A 23580-nucleotide genomic window follows, 5' to 3' on the forward strand; every position below is an offset into this window, starting at 1 on the left:
TGTTAGACGCCACAGGGAAGATATTCGCCTCACTCCTCTTAAAAGAACTGCAGTTGTGGGTGGAGACTTCTGGCCTACTCTCAAAATTCCAAAGTGGGTTTAGACAGGGATATTCCACTGCTCATAATATTCTGGTAATGGACCGGTTACGCACTAGGGCTAGGAAAGGGGGGGGGACCCTCCCCTGTATGCCCTATATATAGGTAAACAAGTGTTTTGAGCACAAGGATTCTTCAGTATTTTGTCAAGGGGGCTGTGGTATGTGAGGAAGAATACATAGAAAAAGAGCATATATTAACCACTAGCTACCCACCTCTAACACACATTCACAGTTTATAAGCATTGGTTGATTTGTGTGATGTTAGTAATGGTGTGACTTGATCACATTACAATTATACATAAACATGGTATAATTGGGTGTACAATCTGATGTGTTCAAGGCAAAGAACAGTACTGTTGCAGTCAAAAGCTCATCAGTGTCCCAGGACCCGTCTTCAGGACGCAGTAGGTTAAAAATCTCTCTCCCGACAAACCGCTTGTGGCCCACTATGCAGAAGCTAAACATACCTGCGAAGATGTGTTTTGGTTTGTCATTCAAACTACGAAAGCCCACCCACGAGGTGGTAATAGGGACTTGTCCCTTAAAAAATTGGAACAAAAATGGATTTATAATCTCAAAACAGTTCAATCTAGTCTAAATACCTCTTTAGAATGGAATTTGTTCATTCACTAATGGCCTATACAACCAATAAGGGTACACTGGACTAAGACATCCTCTATAGATGACATTTATTTTTTCTATTTTTTACATTCCCAGGCGGCAGCTTGAAAGCCTGTGCGGTATTATACTATCACCCATAAATGACCTGCCGAGTTTCAACCTATTCAAGTATGACATATATCAAGAGATAAATACTTTGAACCATCGGGCTACGACATTGTTAACGGACGTGCCCCTTTTACCAACGAGCTGATCTCTATGTCGATCAGTAATCATTTAAATCAGAAATAACATTTTACAACATTTAAAGCGATAAGTCAATGTTGTTTAATGGTGGTCATAATCATCTGAGGATATTCCATTCGGCTCCCCTTTGAAGGTTTGAATTGCTTTCTCTTGCTTCTTACCTACATACTAGTCCATTCAAAAATGGCCCCCTTTTTGGACAATCTGGGTAGTCCTTTTTCAAGGCCGATGACAGTTTGATACAATAGTCCTTCCTTGATGTCAACGTTCGCTTTTTGAATCGGCAGAAAACACGCTACTGAAGCTGCGTTCCCCATCGGTCTCTGTGCAGCGTGAGCGCCGGCACGATAGGTAAGCCTGTTTTTATATACTGGCACACACGGCCACCTCATCAATAAACTGAGGACTGACCGTTTTTTTCCCTTCTCTCCTTGCCCCCATGCAGAATTTGTTTTCTCAACACGGGCCACATGCGAATTGATTTTTAAACCACTAAACGAGGAGACTAAATACCAAAATTTTGCTTGGGGCATTCACTGCTAAGTGTTGGTTTTGTCTATCTTTTACACTCACACTAAATAGCAACAACGCGGAACTGATATATGTTTAATTTCTGATAGATTCCATCATGCATTGTGGGTAATGTAGTGTTCTAACAACTACTTCACCTTTGCCCACGCCCAAAGTCTAGCACGGGAACCGAAAATTTGACTGAGGTCCACACTAAACGGTAAATATCGATTGCCTGTAAATTGAATTACGATTGTTTAAAAAAAATGTCCTTTTTAACATCACACCCCGACTGATCAAAACTATGTATTGATCCACAGCCTGAACTCCCTGGACGGAATTGTATGCCGCCAGTTTAAGATTGACTAGTGCAATCGCCTCGCCCATCACATCATATGAAATCACTATAAGTTTAGCAAGCCGGCTACTTTTTTTGTACTACACTTACACCACGGATACAAGGTTTTTATCTATATTTCTTACATTTACTTCATTTTTATTCTTTCTATAGGTTACCATACTGACACATAGGCGCCATGTTGACAGTGTAACCAGATTTTTAACCTACTGCGTCCTGAAGATTGGTCCTGGGACACTACTGATGAGCTTTTGACTGCAACAGCACTGTTCTTTGCTCTAGAAACACATCAGATTGTAGACGCCATTATACCATGTTTATGTATAATTGTAATGTGATCAAGTTACACCATTACTAACATCACACAAATCAACCAATGCTTATAAACTGTGAATACATTGGTATTAATAATAGCCATAAATGTGAAGTGGCAGCCTCTGTTCTTTTTCCCTACTGTTTTCGCAAATGACGAACGCTGTACATGGTTTTTATTTTTTTTTATTGTCATGTTTAGAGGAAATAATGATTAAAATATGTTAAATACATTACCTTGAACGTGGTGGTTGATATAATCTCATGAAACTTCCATTGTGAGGATAATTTCGAATTAGTAGCCTTCCTTGGTGTGTTAGAGGTGGGTAGCTAGTGGTTAATATATGCTCTTTTTCTATGCCCTATATATAGACTTCACAGCAGCGTTTGATTCTATCCCCAGAGATCGCCTTTGGCGAAAATTGAAATTCATGGGTTGCCCTGAAGGTCTGTTATACTATCTCAGGAAATTACACCAAGACAATACAGTCAGATTGAAACTAGATCAAGAGGGTCGCATGACAGCCAAAGTTTGCCAAAACAGGGGAGTAAAACAAGGTTGTGTCACAGCACCGCTAATATATAATCTATATTTTTATATGACATCCCGGTAGCAATACCTGCTGCAAAAAACTGTCCTCCCAAAGTTGGCGAAGCCGTTTGCCCCGTATTGGCCTATGCGGACGACTTGGCAATATTCAACAATACCATTAGTGGGATTAGGAGGTCGGCAGAAGCCCTTTGGGAATATGCCTTTGTCAACGGCCTTGGCATCAATTTGGAGAAGACACAGGTTATGAGGTACACCAATAAGAAAGTACTTTGTGTGCAGCTCACGGTAGGCATGGTGAACATCTTGTATGCCCCACGATACCGATACCTGGGTATCGATTTCGAACTTGCCGGTGACTTTGTGGCATGTAAACAAGTGCGTGTCATAAAAGCACCTTAATTAACAGCCCTATTCTATAGCTTTACCATCAAGCAGGGAGGTTTTACGTTAAAGGGCACGCGCCAACTATATGTACAAGCTTTTTCCCCGGCCATAACGTACGGACTGGAAGCCCTCCAGGAGATGGACCTCAAATGGTTACAGGTGATCGAAGGGAGATTCTGGCGCCATATTTTGGTCTGCCCCCTGGTACCCCAATGGCTTTGATAAGGTTAGAGCTTGGGCGATCTCCCTGAAGGCCATAGTGCTGAAGAAGCGGGCAGCACTGTACCCAAGAATGACCAGAGACACAAGCAATGGACTACTAACAGCTGTACATCAGGAAATGGCGAGGGAGAACACTTCATGTTCAACTATTGATCAGATGACTAAACTGTTTAGTGTAATAGGATGGCAACAGAGGGGGGGGGCTACTCTGATAAAGTAAATCGGGCACTTGGAAAACAAATAGATCTCTGGGACTGGTTGGAGAACTACAATCATCTGTGGAGCCTAAAGAGTTATCAGTTTCTGCAGCACAGATTATATGAGTTTATGAAGCCCCAGAGTTACCTGAACCTCTGTCCATCAGTAAGGCTTAGACGTTTTATTCTATTACTCAGATTGGAGCAATTGCCTACTCTGAGGATTTCAGGGAAAAAAGATAAAAATTGCTGCCGATTTGCGAATTTGCCGCTTGTGTAAATTATAAGATCAATTAGAGTCAGCTAAGCATGTTTTAACACAATGTCTTGTAATGACCAGCACGATTAATTCGTTCCTGGGGAAATATGTTCATAATGAGGAGTACATTAAGGAAGAACTTTTTTGGCACCATTGTGTTAACTCCAATAGTATGAGTCTGCTGATAACATTGTATAACATCTGGCTGAGAGTGTAAGCTGGTCTGGGTATAACCTTATAAGAAGCTGAACACGAATTGTGCTACTGTTCTACTTGAAAGCAGGATTTACAATTATATGTTCATGGTTTTCTAGGCTATTCTGTTTCTAATTATATTTTATAAGTGTATATATGTATATAGTATATGTAAGTTTATAAGGTAAACTATATCACAATAAATAAAGGGAGACTTTCAAGAACGAACAGTCGCCAAATATGTATACATTTCCAAGTTTATTAGCATCCTTTACCAAAACGTTAGTCTCGTTCTAAAGACATTATTGAAGTATCACATTCGTTAAGAGGAAATACATTTGTGCATGCTACGTTTTAACATTATTTATTACAGGTTTATCTTGCATGTAACATAATTTGCTTTTGCTGCTTGCAGAACTTTTATACCCCTTTTTTTAAACATGTTCTCTGCATTTAACTAACCGCTTTGGAATCCTCCTGTTTCTTTGCTGTGGCCACGGGGTCTTGACCAGATTGCTCTTCGCCGTTTTTGACCTCCTATAAATACAAGGCAATAACATCAGCCAGTCTGTTACTGGATATTTGTTTAATATTTATAGCGTAGCAATGACAAGAAATGCAACATAACCACTTAAAAAGGGAAGAGAAATGACTAACACTGCCATCCACACAAAGGTCTGTGTCATGGCATGTTCCTAGAAGCCCATAAAGCTTAAACCAAGAAGTCACCCACCAGAGCTCTCCGGATAGTAAACATTATTTTGTGTTGAGGGACTCATCTTGAAGCTTGCAGGTGCAAACATGTATGGAACATTTCTAATTCTGCCAACAAAGACCACCTTTACATGCTGCAAAAGCCCATCTAAAAGAGAAAAGGAACACTATTTCGAAACAGTGTTACAAACCTGGCTTTAAGTGCGCAGGGACTAGCTGGCGAAAAGCCCCAGCAGTCTCCAAAATGTGCTCCCGATCTGGGGCTCTGCCAACTCCACCAACTACCCCTAGTGGCGGCAAACCCCTCAGGCAAGCCCTTTCAGTCAGAGCCATTTGGTGAAAGGGCCATTGATTAAGAAAACAAAAAAATGGGGGCAGGTGATACCAATACGCCCACCTCTCCTTATGTTTCTGAATCAAAGGCGCCGACCCCCACAGGCAGTCCCTTTCAGAATGTTGCTCCTTTGGGTATGAAAGGCCTGCCTGAAGGGGCTGGCGTCTCGGATTAAGAAACAAAAGAAAAGACGGGTGCGCATTTCTATCATACCTTTTGGTACAGCCACCTCTCAATTTGTTGCTTAATCAAAGGCTCCAACGCCCGCAGGCTGCCTTGGGGGTCAGAGCCTATGATTAAGAAACAAAGAGGCAGGCACAGAAAAAAGTATGATAGAAGTGTGCCCGCCTCTTAGCAAAAAAGGTGTGATAGAAGTGTGCCTGCTTCTCTTGCTTGGCTTCCTGTATCCTCGGTGGAAATCCAAATTTCAACTCACCACAGTCTATACTTCGGCCACGTCCCCTTGTAAGAGCTACCTCTCAATTCTTTGTCCTACTTAAAGCACTGGCAACAGACCACTCATACAGGAAAGCCGATTGCTGGTTGGGACCGTTTTGTAAACGTTGATGAGAGATTTATCACATGTAGATTAAATGTCACTTTAATATACTGACTCCACGCACTCAGACGCACGGATTTGAGTTTTTTATCCTCAGGAGACCAACCACGGATTTTTTGGCGACTTTTTTTTGTTTACCTAACACTGCATGAGACCAAAATTAGCACCCTTGAGAAAGGCGCTAGAAAAATCAGGATCACATACTGGCATGATTAAACGATGAAAGTTCACATTCGCTCCTCAAAGCCTGCACCCATCCCTATGCATCTCCCCCTCACTTGTATTTTTCTGTTCCCTTTCACCTCTGCCCATGCCCACTCATGCCATGCCAGAATCAGGACTCGGACTACCATATATTGTTTCAAGGGTTTTATTTTTGTCAACTCCAAATAAACTTTCCCTAAATCTACCAGCCCATCCACATTATATAACAAATGGAAGTCAAAAAGGGTGCTTGTCAGGATGAATAAAAGTAAGACAAGTGCTGCGTCCAGAATACTACTCCAACTGAACCACTTTCCTCATTTTGTGCCTACTCTCTGTACATACTCTTCTCGATATATTCTACTTTTGTATGTAAACATTCAGAGCCTGAACCAATGTATGCTCTGTCTGTTGTATTATGATGTTTTGTGTAACGATATGCAACTCTGCTGTGCACATGAATATGCGCCCAGCTACCCGAGGGTTCGGCCGCGCATCCAAAAGAAGAAAACAAAACATTACTTTGTGGCACTATTACTCTGGAAGGATTGGCTGCTGGCTATTGACCTCAACCCCATCCCTTTTTAGTAAAGGCATTTGCCCATAGTTCAATTTCAAGAAAAACAGTTATTGGTGTGCTGGAAGGCTATCTAGGTGTTCCAGCCCAGGTCACTGCGACTTCCCATTCTGGGATTCTTTCAATCCTTCCTCCCCACTCTAGGGTCTTTCCAGTCTGTGCCCCTGGGCAGACCCCCTTCTCCGGGGTATGCTGTATTCTTCCTCCTTCTTCACTATGGGATATTTCCCTCTTTCAGTCTCCTTTGTACGCCTCCCTCACTAGTTGAGTCACTGCGTACCCGACTGCCTCTAGCAGTGCTCCTCCAGAGGGGCGTGGAGTCTTGTCAGCTCTCCTTTCGCTGCAGAGTCAATTTTGCAACTTTCAGCTGGCCTGCGCATCAGCCTTCCAAGGGTCTTCTCCCTCCTTCTCACAGCTTCTCGAGGCTGCTCCGACCGGCCGTTAGCTGTGCCTTGCAAAACCCTCCTGGTGTGCGTCGCCATTCTGCCCGCTGCGTCTCCCTCTTCCCCTGGCCCTCCCTCTGCCACACCTCCTTTCGCAACTTTGACACAGGTAAGCTTTGCAGAGTCTGCTCAGCCACCTCCGTGATTGGCTGTTTCAAGGACGCCCCTCCAGTGGTCTGGGTCAGTTTCTCCTGGGCCTTCACAGGAGATTGGGCATACCTAGGGTCAGATACTAAATCTGACATTCGTAAAGGGTGAACATGGTCTTTGCAAAAATCCAACCACCTTCTTACCCTACAAAGGTGTTGGTGCCCGGGGGAGGATAGTGACCTATACCACTGTTGTAGTCTCCGTCCTCTAATGGGGATTGCCCTCCAGAGGGCACCCATTTACCCTGTCCCCTAGGGGGTGTTGTGTGTGGTGGGCTCACCTCCCTAGTCCCAAAGGAGATGGCTCCTCCTTGGAGAGAGGTGACTATCTCCTGGGAATCATCAAAGTGTGCACTTTGCTCAATGGATGTGTCAAAATTAACCTGATATTTTTTTACATTTAAATGGGTGGCTCCCTCCCCCAGTCCTCCCCTCTCTCTATCCCACACAACCAGCCCCTCACCTCTCTACCCCCACATAACCGCATATGTATATGTGATTATCAGATTTTGACCAAAAGTGCACAAAGTAGACACTTTTAAAAAGAAGTCTATGAAAAGACATATTACGCACCCTGCCACCCCCCTCTGCCACACAGGGCGATAAAGTGAGGCAGGGTACAAACCACCCAGAGCGGTTGCAGGGGCCTCACATGGGGCCTGTCACCCCTTAGCTGCGTTGCATGCAATCCTAGAACAGGTCATGTAATTTATCACAGGGAAACAGGATCACATAGAACATCAGCAGAATGCATTCATTAACACCTATCTCTAAAAGGTATGTGCGCTTTAGCATGCACATTATGGAGGGCCTTGGTGTCTTCAGGCTGGTGTCCACTCCCTTGGCCATTCTTATCACGCTCCAGCATGGACATGCAGAGTGACTGCAACTGCCATTGTGGACTGTTTCAGCTGTGCCATGTACACAGATGACATCCCTGCAACCCTAGCTCTCTGCAGGTGGCTTGAACAACCTGGATGACCTGCTTCCTGCATGATCTCTTGCCCATCTTCTATCTGTGAGCCCCCCAACCCCATCCCAACTGCCTTACCCAGTTTTCAGGAGGACGCTTGCTTAGAGAAGTGGACACTGGTGTATATGTCCAATAGAGTATTGAGTCAAAAGATAATGTCACCATTGATCAAACATATATTTACCCTAAAACCTTTTGACTTCCGCTATCCTCAGGTAGCAAAAGATGTCTTTCAGTGGCTGCTCAGTACACTCCCATCACAGCGCTGCATTTTACAAAAAAATTATCAACCAAGGTTCTTTTTGGGATGTGGAACGTATGCAGTCTTGAGACCAGTCCTGGTTTGCTCAGCTGGTGTCACTGATGTTCAGACCATCAAGATGCATTGATTTTAAGGAATAAAGCCAGAAGTTTATAAGAAGGGACTGTCTAGTGAATATAACAGTTTATGTTATGTTCCTACAGCTTAAGGGTTTTGCTCCAAAAAACAAAAACTTGGCGAGTTTGACAATAAAATTGTTGGTAGGCGCATTGCTTACTATTCACAGTTTTTAGACCAAAGTACTGCATTTTGAGTGTGAGTGAAAGAGCGGCAAGTGTATTTAGGAGAGGGAGATAAGGGAGTGAACACAAAGTGCTTTTGTGAGTGAAAGGAGGGTGTTTGTGTAGAAGGTGGGGTGGAGTAGTAGTTATTGTAAAGGAGGGAGTAGTAGGATGGAGCAGGGAGAAGTAGGGCGGAGCAGGGAGTAGCAGTGAAGTGGGTGTAGTAGTGAAGTGGGTGGAGTGTAACATCAAAGGTTGGTGGCATAGCTTGGAAGGAGCAAGACATCAGAGGAACAGAGAAGATGGACATTGGGAATAGAGAAGGGTGCAGACAAAGGAAGGAGAATAGTGATAAGGGACCATCAGAAGTGGGGGTAGAGGAGTAAGTGACTGACAGAAAGAAGACCTAATCGGCCAAAGTGTCTGGAAGGCACAATCCCAGAGCCCTTTGTAGATAACTAATCACTTGGTAGTGTAGGAACAATTTAGGAAGTCCCTGAAGGAGAATACACAGATAACGCACAGGCTCATGCTTGCAGAGACCTGACACAGGGGACTGTTGTCACCCCCTTGCCAGCGTTGCATGCAATCCAAATGTAAAGGTGCAGTCCCCCGCAAGGTAACAAAAAAGAACACAAGAGTAATGAAAAATGGAGTGCACAACCTGCCAGAAAAAAAACGTTTTATTTGCAAATAAGGTCGGGAGAAATGTGAGACGGCTCAGGTCCGTGGAACTGAGCTGAGAACCAACTCATCTCTCCCATTCCGGCTACAATATTTAAGGCAGAAAACTACACAATTCACATATTCTCTAAATACAACATTAATTCTAGCATTTCAATTGGCTGCTTGTCATCAAGTCCCTAAAACACACTATACATTTAACATTATGATTTGAGGTTTCTTTTCTAGAGAACATTCAAATTACCACCCCTCAAAAATGACAATTTGATATTCTGCCCAAAATGTTTCGTTCCCATTGGTTGGCACTCTTTATGGTACAATTGATATAAAAATGCTCTGCCCTAATTGGACAGTGACATCCGAGACAGCTTGGATTTAGCATCCCTCCGAGACAGACCAATCATATAGTGAGGAAATCACTAAGGTCAAAACTTTGTTGCATCCCATGGAACACCACAATCCATTCCCCATGATTGGCCATTTGGCCTTCCTCCTCTTGCACTCACAATTCCCATTTCGATACATGCTGCCAACTCTGGATGTGACCTTCCACTTATCTTCTCACAATGAACAGCTGTATGAAAAAACATGTGCGCAGCCCTGCTCCTGGAAAATAATTTCTTCTATTTGTTTTACCAAGGAAATGTTACCTAAAATGTCCTTCTCTCAGTGAGGGTGCTTTGTTCACATTCTAGTTCTTCATTTTGGCAATACTGCTGCCTAGGCCTGTTTGTGTATCTGTATTCATTCGTCTATTGTCTTGGAAAGGCACCTGCTGTCTCAATCCCATCTCAGGCCCCTGAGAACTTTCTCTGGCGCAACAATTAGCTGTACACTGTTCCACATCTCTTTCCATCCCGACCATGGCTGCTTGGAGCCTTCTGCCCACCAGCAAAATAAAATGTAATAAAATAACAGCTCTAAAATGTAGCCTAGCACTCTAGCATGGCAAAATCTGCAGCCTTCAGCAATAGTATATATCATGGCAACCCTCTTGCACAATACATCAACTATACTTACTGAAACTCCATCTACACAATTCAAATAAACACCAAACTACTTAACTTTATCTAATAGAAGTGTGCTTTGTTGCACGAGTGTTTTCTATGCAGCACACAGCCTGAAAGCTCTCAGAAATGTGGCAAAACTAAATCTACTCTTAATAAAATGTAACACTAAGATAACCACGGGACACACACGTCACAACCAGGGGTCTGATTACTGGCTAAACAAGTTTTCTTATCTTGCACACACCTTAATGTTGAACTTACATGTTTACACTAGACCAGGTCATGTAACTTTTCATTAGGGAAGCAGGATCCCATACTACAATAGCACTAATCAGAAATCCAAGCGCAAAACTTGCAAGTTCATATTTCTGCAGGGCTCAATCAGTCCTTCATACTTCTGAGGTTGATAAGTTCAGTACAATTATATTTTGTAGTAATAACATTTGTACAGATTTTAGAAGCAGGAGTCAGACAATAAAGCACTTTGCATAAAAAGATATGAAAACAACTATTCTACGGTGATAAGAGGAAAATCTAAACTGCAGTAACAATAAAAATGTGGAGTATATTTGGACAAAATTAAAATTCTCAAACATAAAACATCAAGTTGACTAAGAAAGTCTGGCTCTTGAGCATCCAGTCTGTCTGGCCTATATAGGCAATCCCTACTCTCCAGATGTACCTCTGCAAATATTGCACCTTAGATAAAGCCAAAAACTATGTGAAATAAGTAGGTGTGAAGAATGCTGGGTACTTGTCCCTTCTCCCCAAAAGGGGTTGGGGGGCACCCCTTTGAGGCTATGGAGGTAAACCTGCCCAGCAAGACCCTCCCTAGGGGTTTGGACAAATTAGACCGCACAGGGAGCGACTGCCTTCACAGAGACGAGGGCTTGCATTCCGATAAGGAACTCCCAGTCCGAAAAACATTGTCTGCCTGTATGAAGACTTAGAAAACTTACTCCGGTTTTAAATATTCACATTTTGAAAACACCAAATAGTGACAGTTTCTCCATTTGGTTTCAGATGGTGCTGGATGTCCCCTAAACACCACAGGCAAAGATCAACAGAAATACCTTGGCTGTGACATTGCTTTACTTTCACCAAAAAGTGACATTTCCTTAAACTCTTAGACTAAACACCCAGCTATCCTCCCTTCCATCCTGTTAACTTCAGGCAATGCTGAACACAGCTTGAATGCCATAAGCAACGAAGGACAACATTCAAGTTGCCCCTTTGACGGATATAAGGCAGTGGCGGAGTGTACAACAAAAGGAGTGTTGATATGCAGAAGCAAGCCACCGCTGCACTGATGTCCTGGAGTGGTGGGGCCACATTGGGCTGCAGGGCCAGTGGAAGCAAGGAGCACGGAGAGAACAGTCACCAAACACCTGCGATCAAAACAGGAGCAAGGACGGAGAGAGACACCGGTCCAATCTGGTGGCGTGAATACAAAGGAGCGGTGGTGGCCTGGAGGGTCAGCAATGGATACCAAGTCCAGACTATACGAAGGAGCCCGGATCCCCGAGCTCTGCACAAGTCTCACCGTAGCTACAAAGACAAGTAGCCACAGGGGAAAGCCGACATGTTTACGGGAGCCCGAGAAACCCCAATATGTAAATACCCTATGAAAGTGGGATCGAAGAGTAACGAGAACATTGTGAGAAATCGATGGAAAGGCTATCGAAATTACGGCGAACTGAGAAACCACAGAATGGAAAAACCCTATAAAAGGTGATATGAGAAAAAGTACTAATAAATACTGTGAATAACGGGGTTCCATGTGTTAAAATCACGGCAAAATCCATGTAAAGGATGCAGGGGACACACCCGCAACCCCACTCCCCTTAAATGATATAATGGGGTACACCTTTAACGGGTCAAACCACAGCATTTTTGCTGCGATTTCTTGTAAAGGCGCAATTTTTGCTGCAATTTTATTACTGCGCACCGAATAACGGCAAAAAATCCTTGAACAGGACTACCACTCGTCCGAGTACTACTTCTGGTTCATCAGAGAGGGCTTTTGGCAGGTAGTATTGTTATGGACGATTTCATTTGACTAGATAGGCTCATGCATGGTTCATGACCGTAGATACTGGTGGAGGATGACATGTTGGGCAGCCATACCATGATCTATGCGAGATTTCCAGTGTGCTCAATCTCCAGATTTACTCTAAACAACTTTCTAATGGTGAGCACAATCGGCTAACCACAAGATGTTAAATTAGCGCTGCTGCGTCCAGGGGGCGTCAACATATTTATGCACTCCATAAAAACTCAAAGGGAGATTCTTTTGCGTCTCCTATTCACAGTGCCAGTAGCACAGTGCAAAATATAGCAGGGGGTATCACCAAACCCCATGACAGTCATGCTGCTGACACCCGGGCAAGCTTCAGGCTTCACTTACCATCCAGTAGTCATAGCTTTGCGCAGCTGGCTTCTTACTCAGGCTGGTGATGCAGCGTCAACGTTGGCCACATCACGCCTGTCAATGATATGAAAGAGGGACTCATTTCAAATATATTTAGTTTTTTGTTGATCTATCAATCGCAAGTCAAGCGCTGCTCTTCCAAAATGAGGCGGGGGGGGGGGCAAGGGGGGGGTGCTGGTGGGTGAAGGCAGTGAGAATTTTTTCACTTCGTCAACATTGCTAGGGAAAGGAGTGTACCAAGGAAATGCTCTTGCATTTTGCTTGTGCTACCTAGAAGGGTAGACGAGCTGGGGAATGGTAGTGTCGCAATGCTACTGTTCACGTATCAACAAATTGTTCTTTGATTAAGAGCTTTCGCACGTCATGAAATAAGGTGTGAATTAAAACCGGTGAATTAGTGGAAGGAGTGAAATGGACCCATGAACAAAGGGTGTGGGGGGTTGAGGGATTGTGGCGTGACAAGGGAGTTGCACTACATGTTTTGTATGGGTTCGTTTCATGAGGTCCTGGATGCGGTGTTACATGGAACGTTGGGATAATGTGTATGCGAGCAAACGCTGAGCATTCCATGAGTGACAGATTGCCTAGTACGGGGTGAGGTCTGGTTGTGCTGATGTCAATTTTAATGATTTACCAGTAATTAAAAAGATTACATTAAGTTTCCTTTAGTACGGAAGGGTTCTTATCAGATAACTGAACGTCGATTATAGCCATCGACACTATAGATACAAACCACTCACCTACAAGGGAGCAGGCCCAAGTGACTGCTTCAGTGCGATGCAAACTCCCCTCTTATGCGGCTGAGCAAGATTCTCCAGTCATCAGTGAGATAGCGTGTGGTGGAACTTAAGGCATATTACAAGTGACCACAAGGTCATGGCGGTTTTCCCTCTCTATCCAGCGCCCACACAAGTGTGTCACTTCAGACTTGCATTACATTTGATTAACAGAGGCCCTGGGGATCCCACTTGTAGAGGACATCTGTTGCAGCAAGTGCTCTGTTTTGGTTGCAGTTTGTGAAATAACCCATCTGCCGATCAGGCACCAATTTTATTTATACCGTTTTATACCGTTTTGTAGGCCCAGTGACTTAAGACGCTAGCACACGGAGGTCAGCAGATCTATATAACACTCGAGGAACCTCAAACTATAAACCAGAGAAGAGGAGGACTACTAAAAGTTAAAAATCTTCATATAAACATTCCAATTTGCGCAAACTAAATAACAAAAATACACAATGAGAGCTAGCCAAACTCGCAGTATGCCAGGAACAAGCAGAAATGTTCAGAGATAAGTCAAAATTAAAGGTGTGGCAGGCAGGACAGTGAAAACAGCAGATGTGAACACATTTTTGTTGCGCGTTTCCATATAGTAATCAAACTTATTAGGCGGCAGGTCCGGTCTGCAGAGTAAAAGCACACTGACGATTGTCTGGGGGGAAAGAACTTGGAATCTCAGGATAGCTGTGAGCGAGAAGAAGAGGATAGCAGATGTATAGCTCTTACAAAAAGTCTTGCAAGGAGAACAGCCTAACACCAAGAACAAGGGCACTACTAGATTAATGGTGCAAGTGATTGAACTTCAACAACACGCATCAGCAGGATGTATGAACGTTATCCCTTTTGCAGAAAAGGCCTCAATACTCAGATATGCAGTGTCCTTCCAATTTACCACACACAATTCTGTACACACACCACTTCTATACCACATAAGGTGACTAGTCCAGTTACAAGCCGTGCAGTATGGCCTCACTGCAACCATCTTGTATGATTTCCTCAGTTGCATACCATCATCCTATGCTTCAAGCAAACAAAGGCACAGCTGGCTTTTGCTCTACCGTCAGCAATCATATAGCCAGCACTGGCTCAGAGCATATTTTCTATAAGAAACCTACATGCTGGGCTTGCCATTAGCTTTACTAACACAGACCTCTAAAGCTGCTTTTAAGTTCATTATAAAAGCCACTGAGATAAAGGTTCCTGTCTGGGTATCTCTGGAAATTGTCTTAACTAAAGCAGAGATCAAGCATTAATTCTATACACCGATAAGAAAGGTAGGAAGGGGCTGAGTCTGAAACCTCACTATGCAAGACTACTATGGTGAGCAACAACGAAATTATCTAGAACAACCCTTGTCTACACTGTGCTACTCCAATCCTAAATAACCCTCAAGTAAAACAGAGCAGATGAAAGACAGCTTTCATTTTCAGAAGGCCCCAAGGACGCCTTAAATAACTTTAGGATCTGTATGAGCTGCACATGATGATCCACTGGTACAGGGTACACAAACGATATGAAGTCAATGGCCAATATTGTTAAACGTCATGAAGCACACCCAAAGTAAAACTTGTTTGATGCTTACAACAGCAGCATATCAAGATTGCTCGAGAATCTACAGACACTTAACTGAATAACAGAAGGGTACGCTATTGAAAATTAAGAAGAATCTCTAAAAACAAACTTCAAACTGTTGGGATGAATGTCCAACTCCCTCCCCTGCCCATCAAAACGATTCTGGTTGAGGAAGATATATTAAGAGCACAAAGAAAACAAAGAAGCATGGCTGCAAGGGTCTGGGGGCGGGGGGGGCATTAGGCGGCATATGGGTATGGTATAGGGCAAGGAATGGTGGGTTGTGTGTCCTGAGAAGGCCTAGGGGATGGGGGTGTACATGTGGGGTTGGGGAATATATTAACCAATATGAATAAACTATGTAGTAGCCAGCACATCCCGCGGCAGAAAACACTGAAGCTCTGCTATATTAAGATCAAGGCCTAGGGAGGACCAGGCCCCGGTAACAGCAATAGCGTATCTTGGCACCCAGCGCAATTACAGTTTCCCATTCCCAGGTCAGGCATAACATGATGGGGCCTTCGAGCTGGACAGATAAACCAGCCATTGTCTCATGTTGTAGGCCTGTGTAATCAGAAACGAATGTGAATAGCCAAGAGTGGGCAGGGCTGTGCCTGTCCCTAAAGGACGATCTCTTGGGAGCCCGGCAGAGGTCTGGAGCCCAACCCAGATTTAGAGTATTAGCGCCCCAAGGACAATTGTCACTTTGTTTGAAATGCCAAATGCCCATAAGCAGAATAGCTAAATACCTCACTATTTGACATATTGCTGTGGTCCTAGAGAGGCCCAGGTGAAGGCCCAGGGAGGGGACAGCTGCCTAGGGGAAAGGGGGGGGGGCACAGAGCAGGATGTCCTGAGAATTGTACTATGAGGTACATGGGGTGATGCCAACAAATCTAGGTCTGTGCCATGGAGGCTTGGCGGGGGCGCCTGCGTGTCTGGGACCAGAAGCAGAGCCTCATCTCAGAGGGACAATTTGACCTCGAGAGTATCCACCGAGTTCATGTCCAATTACCAGGTACACATCGCGTGATATGTTGATGTGGAGGGAAGCATTCTTAAATGGCCCACTATTCATGTTCAAAGAACACAAGGTGGCAAGACCGAAGACCACGTGGAAGGGGTCTGACAGAGGAACTATAACCAATCATGCTTCGTCCCATAAGAAGCGGGTGATATGTACATAAGGGATTGTCAATGAATGTGGGGAATGAGTATTATATACTGTATGCATCACCAGTGATGACATTGCACATTATAATGTGTTGCTTTGTCATGTACTAGCCACCACACTCGGTGCCAGTCGGGATTACATGCCCCTACTGATACCATTTTTCCATTCTATAGAAGAAATCCTTATCCTTGCAAGAGGTGCACCTAGCATTTTTCCTTAGAGGATTGTTTTTACTCGTCCGGTTGTTAGTGGTCTGCCCTGTAGAATTTGGTGATCCCAAACCCCTCCGTAGAGAACGAGGATTCCTGGCAGAACATCCGGAGGGGCCACGCCCACCTCCAGCGGCCAGTCCCTTGTGCACAACCTGAAGTGGTTTACAGAAGCCATGTTCTCAGAACTCCTGTCTGTTCTTTGGAGCCGGGCGCTGCTCCCAGATTGTGCAGGCCATTGATGGGACCCCGTGACGGCTGCATTCAGGAGAGCACGTAGATGCAAGTGCACTTTTTGCGGGAGAAAACATGGGGTGGAGCAGGGGGATAAGCGCGGTTGTTGGAGTGTGAAAGGTGGTGGGGCAGCGATTGTACTGTGGGTGTGGAGTAGAAGGGAGTAGTTTCTTACCTGTAACTCCATTTCTCCAGCGTTGGTATCTTTCATGGATTCACATGCTTAGAATATTCCCCGTCGTCAGACTGGGAACCCTCGGTACACATATAGTCGTTTCCTATAGGAAAAAACTTCCGACACTTGTGTGTCCTATCCACATCTACGTCCTCCCCGAGGACGTCCACGCATGCCCCATAGGACGTAATGGTATAAAAGCCCCGCCCCCGCGGGTCCCGTCAGATTTCGACCTCTCCAAAGAAGAAAGGGGGAAACCTGTTTATGCACATATCCTGCACAATGCATTTCGGGGAGGCTGGTGGGCGCATGTGAATCCATGAAAGATACCAACGCTGGAGAAATGGAGTTACAGGTAAGAAACTACTCCCTTCTCCAGCATTGGATCTTTCATGGATTCACATGCTTAGAATAGATTGTATAGCAGTATCCTAGAAGAAGGAGGTGAGAATGCAATGCAACATACATTACAAAAATAAACCACTCCCAGTTCAAATATATATATATATATATATATATATATATATATATATATATATATATATATATATATATATATATATATATATATATATATATATATATATATATATATATATATATATATGCACGTAAGCAGTAACATATTTATATAAAGGCGATATATCAAGGAAAAAACCAAACATCGGCAAGGTAAAAGACAACAGTTTCACCATTTGGCTTACCTCATTGAAAAAGATGGCGCAGCACTGCCCTCCCCATCTGTACTTCATCCACATGCTGCCTTTCCAGGCAGTAATGGCGTGTGAACGTGTGTGGGACTGACCATGCCGCCGCCTGGCAGATGTCTGACAGAGGAATTCCTGCCCATAGCGCAGCAGAGGAGGCTGTCGATCTCGTGGAATGGGCTCTAGGGTGCCCTTGTAGGGGTCTCCCGGCCTTGGAGTGACTAAAAGCAATTGCCGACGAGACCCATCGGGCCAGTCCTTGCTTGGAAATTGCCCTTCCTCTCGTCGACGGACCATATGCAATGAACAGCTGTCTGGTAGTTCTGAGTTCTTGCGTTCTTTGCAGATAAAACTTTAACGCTCTTTTCACGTCGAGCGTATGAAGAGCCTTTTCCGCCGTCGACGACGGGGTCGCAAAGAAAGTAGGGAGAGCAATGGTCGAGTGCTTGTGATAGACCGTCGGTACTTTCGGGATGAAAGTAGGATTAGTTGATAGTATCACTTTATCTTTAAAGAATCTCATATATGGGGTCTATGACTAATGCCTTTAATTCAGACACTCTTCTAGCTGACGTAATGGCAATTAAGAAAGCCAGCTTCCATGATAGGAACTGCATGGATGAAGAGGACATTGGTTCGAAAGGAGGTTTCATTAAAGCCGCCAACACCACATTTAGACTCCACGACGGTGGGAACCGCTTCGTAGGGGGGAAAAGTTCTAAAGCGACCCCTCATGAAATGTTTCACCAGTCTGTCGCTGAATAACGGTGCGGAATGTCTCCTTCTCGTGAACCTTGAGATGGCCGCCAGGTGCACCTTGATGGATGACGAGGATAGCCCACTCTCTGCTAGGTGCAGAAGATATGGTAAAATTTGTTCAGGAGTTACTTCCCCAAACCGTATTTCGTGCTGTGTTTGCCACCACATACAGAACCTTCGCCACTTGCATATGTATGACTTGTTAGTGGAAGGAGCCCTAGCCGCCTGTAGAATTTTCCGGCAATCCGACGAGACTTTCAAATTGCCAAATTCTGCAAAGTCAGGAGCCATGCCGTCAGGTTGAGGCTGTCCGGATTGTGATGCCACACCGTTCCCTTGTCCCTGGATGGAGATTCGGAACTTTCTGGAAAGTTATCGGTTGTTCCAACGACAGGTGTAGTAGGTCGGAAAACCACGGTTGTCTCGGCCAATACGGTGCCACCAGAATGACCCGGCATTTGTATCTGCAAATCCACTGCATTGTCCTCCGTATAAGGGGAAACGGAGGGAAGGCGTACAGGAACTTGTCTGTCCACGGAAACGAGAACGCTTCCCCTAGGGATCCTTTCTGAGGCCATCTGCTCGCGAACTGCTCGCATTTCTTGTTTTCTTTCGTTGCGAAGAGATCGACTGAGGGGTGACCCCACCTTTTGAAGATTCTTTGCAGCTGAATGGTGTCCATCTCCCACTCGTGTATCTGAGCCATGCTCCTGCTCAGGGAATCCGCTTGTACGTTCTTCACTCCTGGGAGATGGTGAGCCACTATAGATATGTTGTGTTTCAAAGCCCAATGCCATACCTTTTGAGCCTCCACAAAAAGGGTCCTGGATCTCGTGCCGCCTTGTTTTATCAAGTAGAACATGGCTGTCGTGTTGTCTGTCAGCACTCTCACTCTCGACCCCTTGATATGTGGGAGGAATGATTTCAAGGCCCATCTCACTGCCCTCAGTTCCAGTACATTGATATGTAGGCGTGATTCGGTGGGAGACCATCTGCCCTGGGTTTGGTGGTTGTCCATGTGTGCTCCCCAGCCCGTCGGGGATGCGTCCGTGATGATGGTATTCTGAAATTCGGGTTCTTGTAGAGGAACCCCTCTGTCCAGGTTGTGAACGCGTTTCCACCATTGGAGGGCTCGGATGATTTTGTCGTTGTCGACGGTTAGCCTGTCCGACCACCGACCCGTGGACTGCTTCCATCTGTCCGCTAGGAATTCCTGAAGCGGCCTCATGAACAATCGACAGTTGGATACTAGATGGATGCAGGAAGCCATGGAACCTAGGATCGCCACATACTTTCTCACTGAAAGTGTGCCATGTAGACGTAGTTGACTCGTCAGCCGATTGATCTTTGACATTCTGTCTAGGGAAGGCTTCACTATTCCCGATTGGGTTTCGAATTGAGCTCCCAAGAACTTTAAGTTCTTTGATGGCCTTAGAGAGGACTTTTCGAAGTTCACTGCGAACCCCAGTCGTTGCAGAAGCTGTAAGGTAGCCTGTACGCTGTCGTTGGTCGACGCCGAGGAGGATCCCCTCACAAGCCAGTCGTCGAGGTACGGGTATACATGATGCCCTTTCTTTCTCAGCCAGGCTGCCACGGGCGCCAAACATTTTGTGAACGTTCTTGGGGAGGATTTGAGACCAAACGGGAGCACTGCGAATTGGTAGTGTGTCTGACCTACCATGAACCTCAGAAACTTCCTGTGTTTTTGACACATAGGGATGTGGAAGTACGCGTCCTGCAGATCTAGAGATGCCAAAAAATCTCCCACTTGAACAGACCTGATTACTTCCTGCAGCGTGAGCATTTTGAATTTCTGGCTTTGTGAGTTCTCGTTGAGGTCGCGTAGGTAGAGAATGGGACGCCATTTTCCGTTCAGCTTTTTTACCACGAAACACCGCGAGTATACCCCTTGGCCTTTCTGCGATGCAGGGACTAACTCTATGGCACCTTTCTGTAACATAAGTGCTACTTCCTGCAGCAAATTGTCCAGATGTGGTTGGGGTAGGGGTATAGGTGGACACTTTGGAGGTTTGCATTTGAATAGTAGAGAATGTCCGTACCTCACTGTGTCCAACACCCACTGATCTGTTGTGATGTTTTCCCATTCTTTGACGCAGCTTGACACTCTTCCTCCCAGAACGGTGCGCTTTCCGTCATTGCTGGTCTTTCTGTTTGCTCGACGACGAATAGGTCGGTCGTCTCTTGGATGACTGGAAGTTTCTGCGCCGGCTTGAGTTTTGAGAGGCGCGTCTATATCCCTGGGAAGGGTACGCTGATCTGCCGAAGGATCTATCCCTGGGTGTAGAAAATCTTGAGTTGCCAGATGCCCCTCTAAAGGGACGAAAGGATCGAAAGTGTTTACCACCCTGAAGAGCACCCAACGACCGTGCCGTATCCGAATCCTCCTTCATGCCCTTCAAGGCCTCGTCCACCTTTTCTCCGAAAAGAAGGTCACCTTCGAAGGGCATGTCCACTACCTTATACTGCACCTCGGGTCTGAAGTTGGTGCACTTAAGCCAAGCCTGGCGTCGTACAACAACTCCGTTGTTTATCTGCTTAAAACCCGAATCTCCCAGGTCCACCGCTATGTTAATAGCATGATTCGACGCTTCTTCGCCCTCTCGTACCAGAGACATCGCCGTTCTTCTATGTTCTTCCGGAAGGTGGTCCAGTATAGGGGCCAGTCTGTGCCACATCTCCCTGTCGTACCTGGCCACAATAGCCAGAGAGTTGGCTGCTTTCACAGTTGTAGCACCCACGGAAAGAACCTTCTTACCAAACACGTCTTGGCGCCTTGCCTCATTATCCGGAGGGGTAGAGCACTTGTGTTGAGCCTTGGCTTTCCTCGTCGCCGCTGCCGACACCACTGAATCAGGTGTAGGTTGGGACGAAAGACACTTCGGGGTAGAGTCTGGCACTTTAAATTTCTTTTCAATGCGGCCTTTGACGGCCGGTTCAGAAAACGGGTGACGCATGGTTTGAACACCCACTTTCCAGACATGATCTAAAATGGGTATTGAGAATATTGAGCGTCTATTCTTACCCATATGATCGAATAGAAAGCAGTCCTTTTTCTCCTCCTGCTGGGCCAGGCCAAACTCCTTACATGCTTTTTCCATCATAGAATGAAAAGCGCCAATATCGTCTGGTGGCGATGGATGAGTGGGGCTCTTTGGTGTTTCCAGTTCCACATCCGAAACCCAGGATGGATCCCTAGATGGCGACAGGGAGATATCCGATGCTGACCCACGGTCAGATAAAGAGTCCGAAAGCTCACCCTCCTCCTGGACTACTGGAGTCACCGGAATTCCGCTCGTTTTGGTTGGACGGTGTGACGGGCTGGGTTCGTCGACGGGGGGGGTCGACGCCACAGGTGGAAGCCTTTCATCCAACGATTTTAGCAGCGAGTGTAAGGAGGACAGGACCTCCATGGACAGGGCCGATTGAGAGTTAGGAATATTGGTAAACACCTGAGAGCAGGTTGCTCCTGATGGCGACTTGGCTCGTAGCCCAAGGTCTTCCGGGCCCGCAATCCTGAAACCGTCGTCTTCCTTCGAGGAGATCGACACTGCTTGTTCCTGCAGTAACGTGTCCGGCAACCCCATATCAAAAACTTCTGGTCTCCAGGCCAGAACTTCGGTCGACGAGGACATCGTCGCCGTCATCGGGTTGATGACGGGGGAAACCAACTGCGTCAGAGGCAGTGAGGGCACTGACTGGTTCGTCGTCGTCGACGGTGGGCCTGCAGGTGGCTTAGGCGGTCCCGCCTTAACGGTGCTCTCCCTGCGTTTATCCGATTCTCTACTCGTGGCAGATCTATGAGGATCGCCCGAGGAGGATTTTGGCCTTTCCTTTCCTTGTTTTTTCGACGATGATGATGATGGTATCTTTTTTGAAGATTCTTTTGAAGACTCCTTGGAAGAGTGACTTCGTGGAACATCTCTTTCCGCCGGTCGAGTCTTCTTCGCCGGTGGTTCCGACGAGGTTGAACGGCGCGGGGCTCCCGATGTTTTCGTCGAGGCGACGCTGCGCACGGAGCCCACCTCCGACTGAGGGTATGCTCCCGCCCCGTCATTTAACCACGACACCAGCCGCCGATTCCGATCTTTCAGGGTTTTCTGAGAAAAACCCTTACATATTTCACACTGGTCTGCGGAATGGTGAGGGTGTAGGCAATAAATACAATCTAGATGGCCGTCCCCCTCGTAAACCTTCTTCAATCCGCACGTGGCGCACGAGCGAAACAAAGGTTTGCCCGACATTCTGGTAAGACCAAAAAAACCTCAGAGGCTCGTTCGGTCAACCCAGCGAGTAATTTCAACGATAGCCTAGAAAGCAGAGACTACGCAAGGAGATCCCACTATCTTTGGAGACGGTTGAAATCTGACGGGACCCGCGGGGGCGGGGCTTTTATAGCATTACGTCCTATGGGGCATGCGTGGACGTCCTCGGGGAGGACGTAGATGTGGATAGGACACACAAGTGTCGGAAGTTTTTTCCTATAGGAAACGACTATATATGTGTACCGAGGGTTCCCAGTCTGACGACGGGGAATATTCTAAACATGTGAATCCATGAAAGATCCAATGCTGGAGAAAGACCATGTTTTTTTTAAAAAAAAAATTTTTTATATGAAACAAGCAGATGAAGTGACGGGATTCTTTCCAATTGGGGGAAGAAAGCGCTGTATATTTAAGGGGAAAAAGGAAGAGTAGAGGTTCAGTGTATTGAGTGGGCGTCTGGGATCTCCCCGCCTGATATTATGAGGACGTGGGAACGAAACGTAGTAGTTTGAGGTTTTATATTGACTTTGTTAGTGTATTGATACAGACTGAGAAGGGGTCCAGGTTTGTTGTGCTGAATTTTGTGGAGTTGTGTGGAGTAAGGTTGTGAGTGATTGGTGTGTAAGAAGGCAGCGGTGTAGTGGTGTGGGACTGGAGTGCGGGGGGAACGAGTGACAGGGTGGGGCAAGAGAGGGTGAGGGTATTGGTACAGAAAGAGTGGGGCAACAGCATGACAGAGCTGCTGCTGGATCAGACCTCAAATATACCTATGTATTTATTATTTTATGCTACTTACCTTGTACTCCACTTCCCCCCTCCCCTTCCCCTTGCACTTTTACCTTCCCCCTACCCCTGCACTTGCGCGATCTGAATGACACCTGGCCTTGTAGGATCGTTGTCTGTCTTCTCCTTGTCCCCCCCCCCCTCCCTGCCTCGCCACGCCTTGAAACACTTGTGTATAGGCGCGTTGCAAATGCCATATTATATCATATCAGTGACAAAGTGGTCCACTGGCCCTCAGGCGGCTCTGAAAAAGGCGGAGGAGAGGGGGTGGGTTACTGGAAATGACGTATAATACCCAGTTGCACTGTCCTAGCTATGAAATAATTT

General features: G+C 45.7%; 1 protein-coding gene across 4 annotated transcripts in view; it reads right to left on the reverse strand.

The window, feature by feature from the left end:
* The window catches only part of WDR44 (WD repeat domain 44), a 1281409-nt gene that overhangs the window by 927309 nt on the left and 330520 nt on the right, over positions 1-23580 (reverse strand). For 2 of the 4 annotated variants that reach the window (XM_069612853.1, XM_069612852.1), the window contains one exon: positions 4420-4494. The exons of the other annotated variants lie outside the window; for them this stretch is intronic. In XM_069612853.1, the coding sequence (XP_069468954.1) occupies positions 4420-4494 (75 nt within the window). The remainder of the gene's footprint in view (positions 1-4419; positions 4495-23580) is intronic. 4 annotated transcript variants of the gene reach the window in all.

The sequence above is a fragment of the Ambystoma mexicanum genome, chromosome 5p, assembly GCF_040938575.1.
Source record: "Ambystoma mexicanum isolate Mex_15411 chromosome 5p, UKY_AmexF1_1, whole genome shotgun sequence".
Classification (NCBI taxonomy): Eukaryota; Metazoa; Chordata; class Amphibia; order Caudata; family Ambystomatidae; genus Ambystoma; species Ambystoma mexicanum.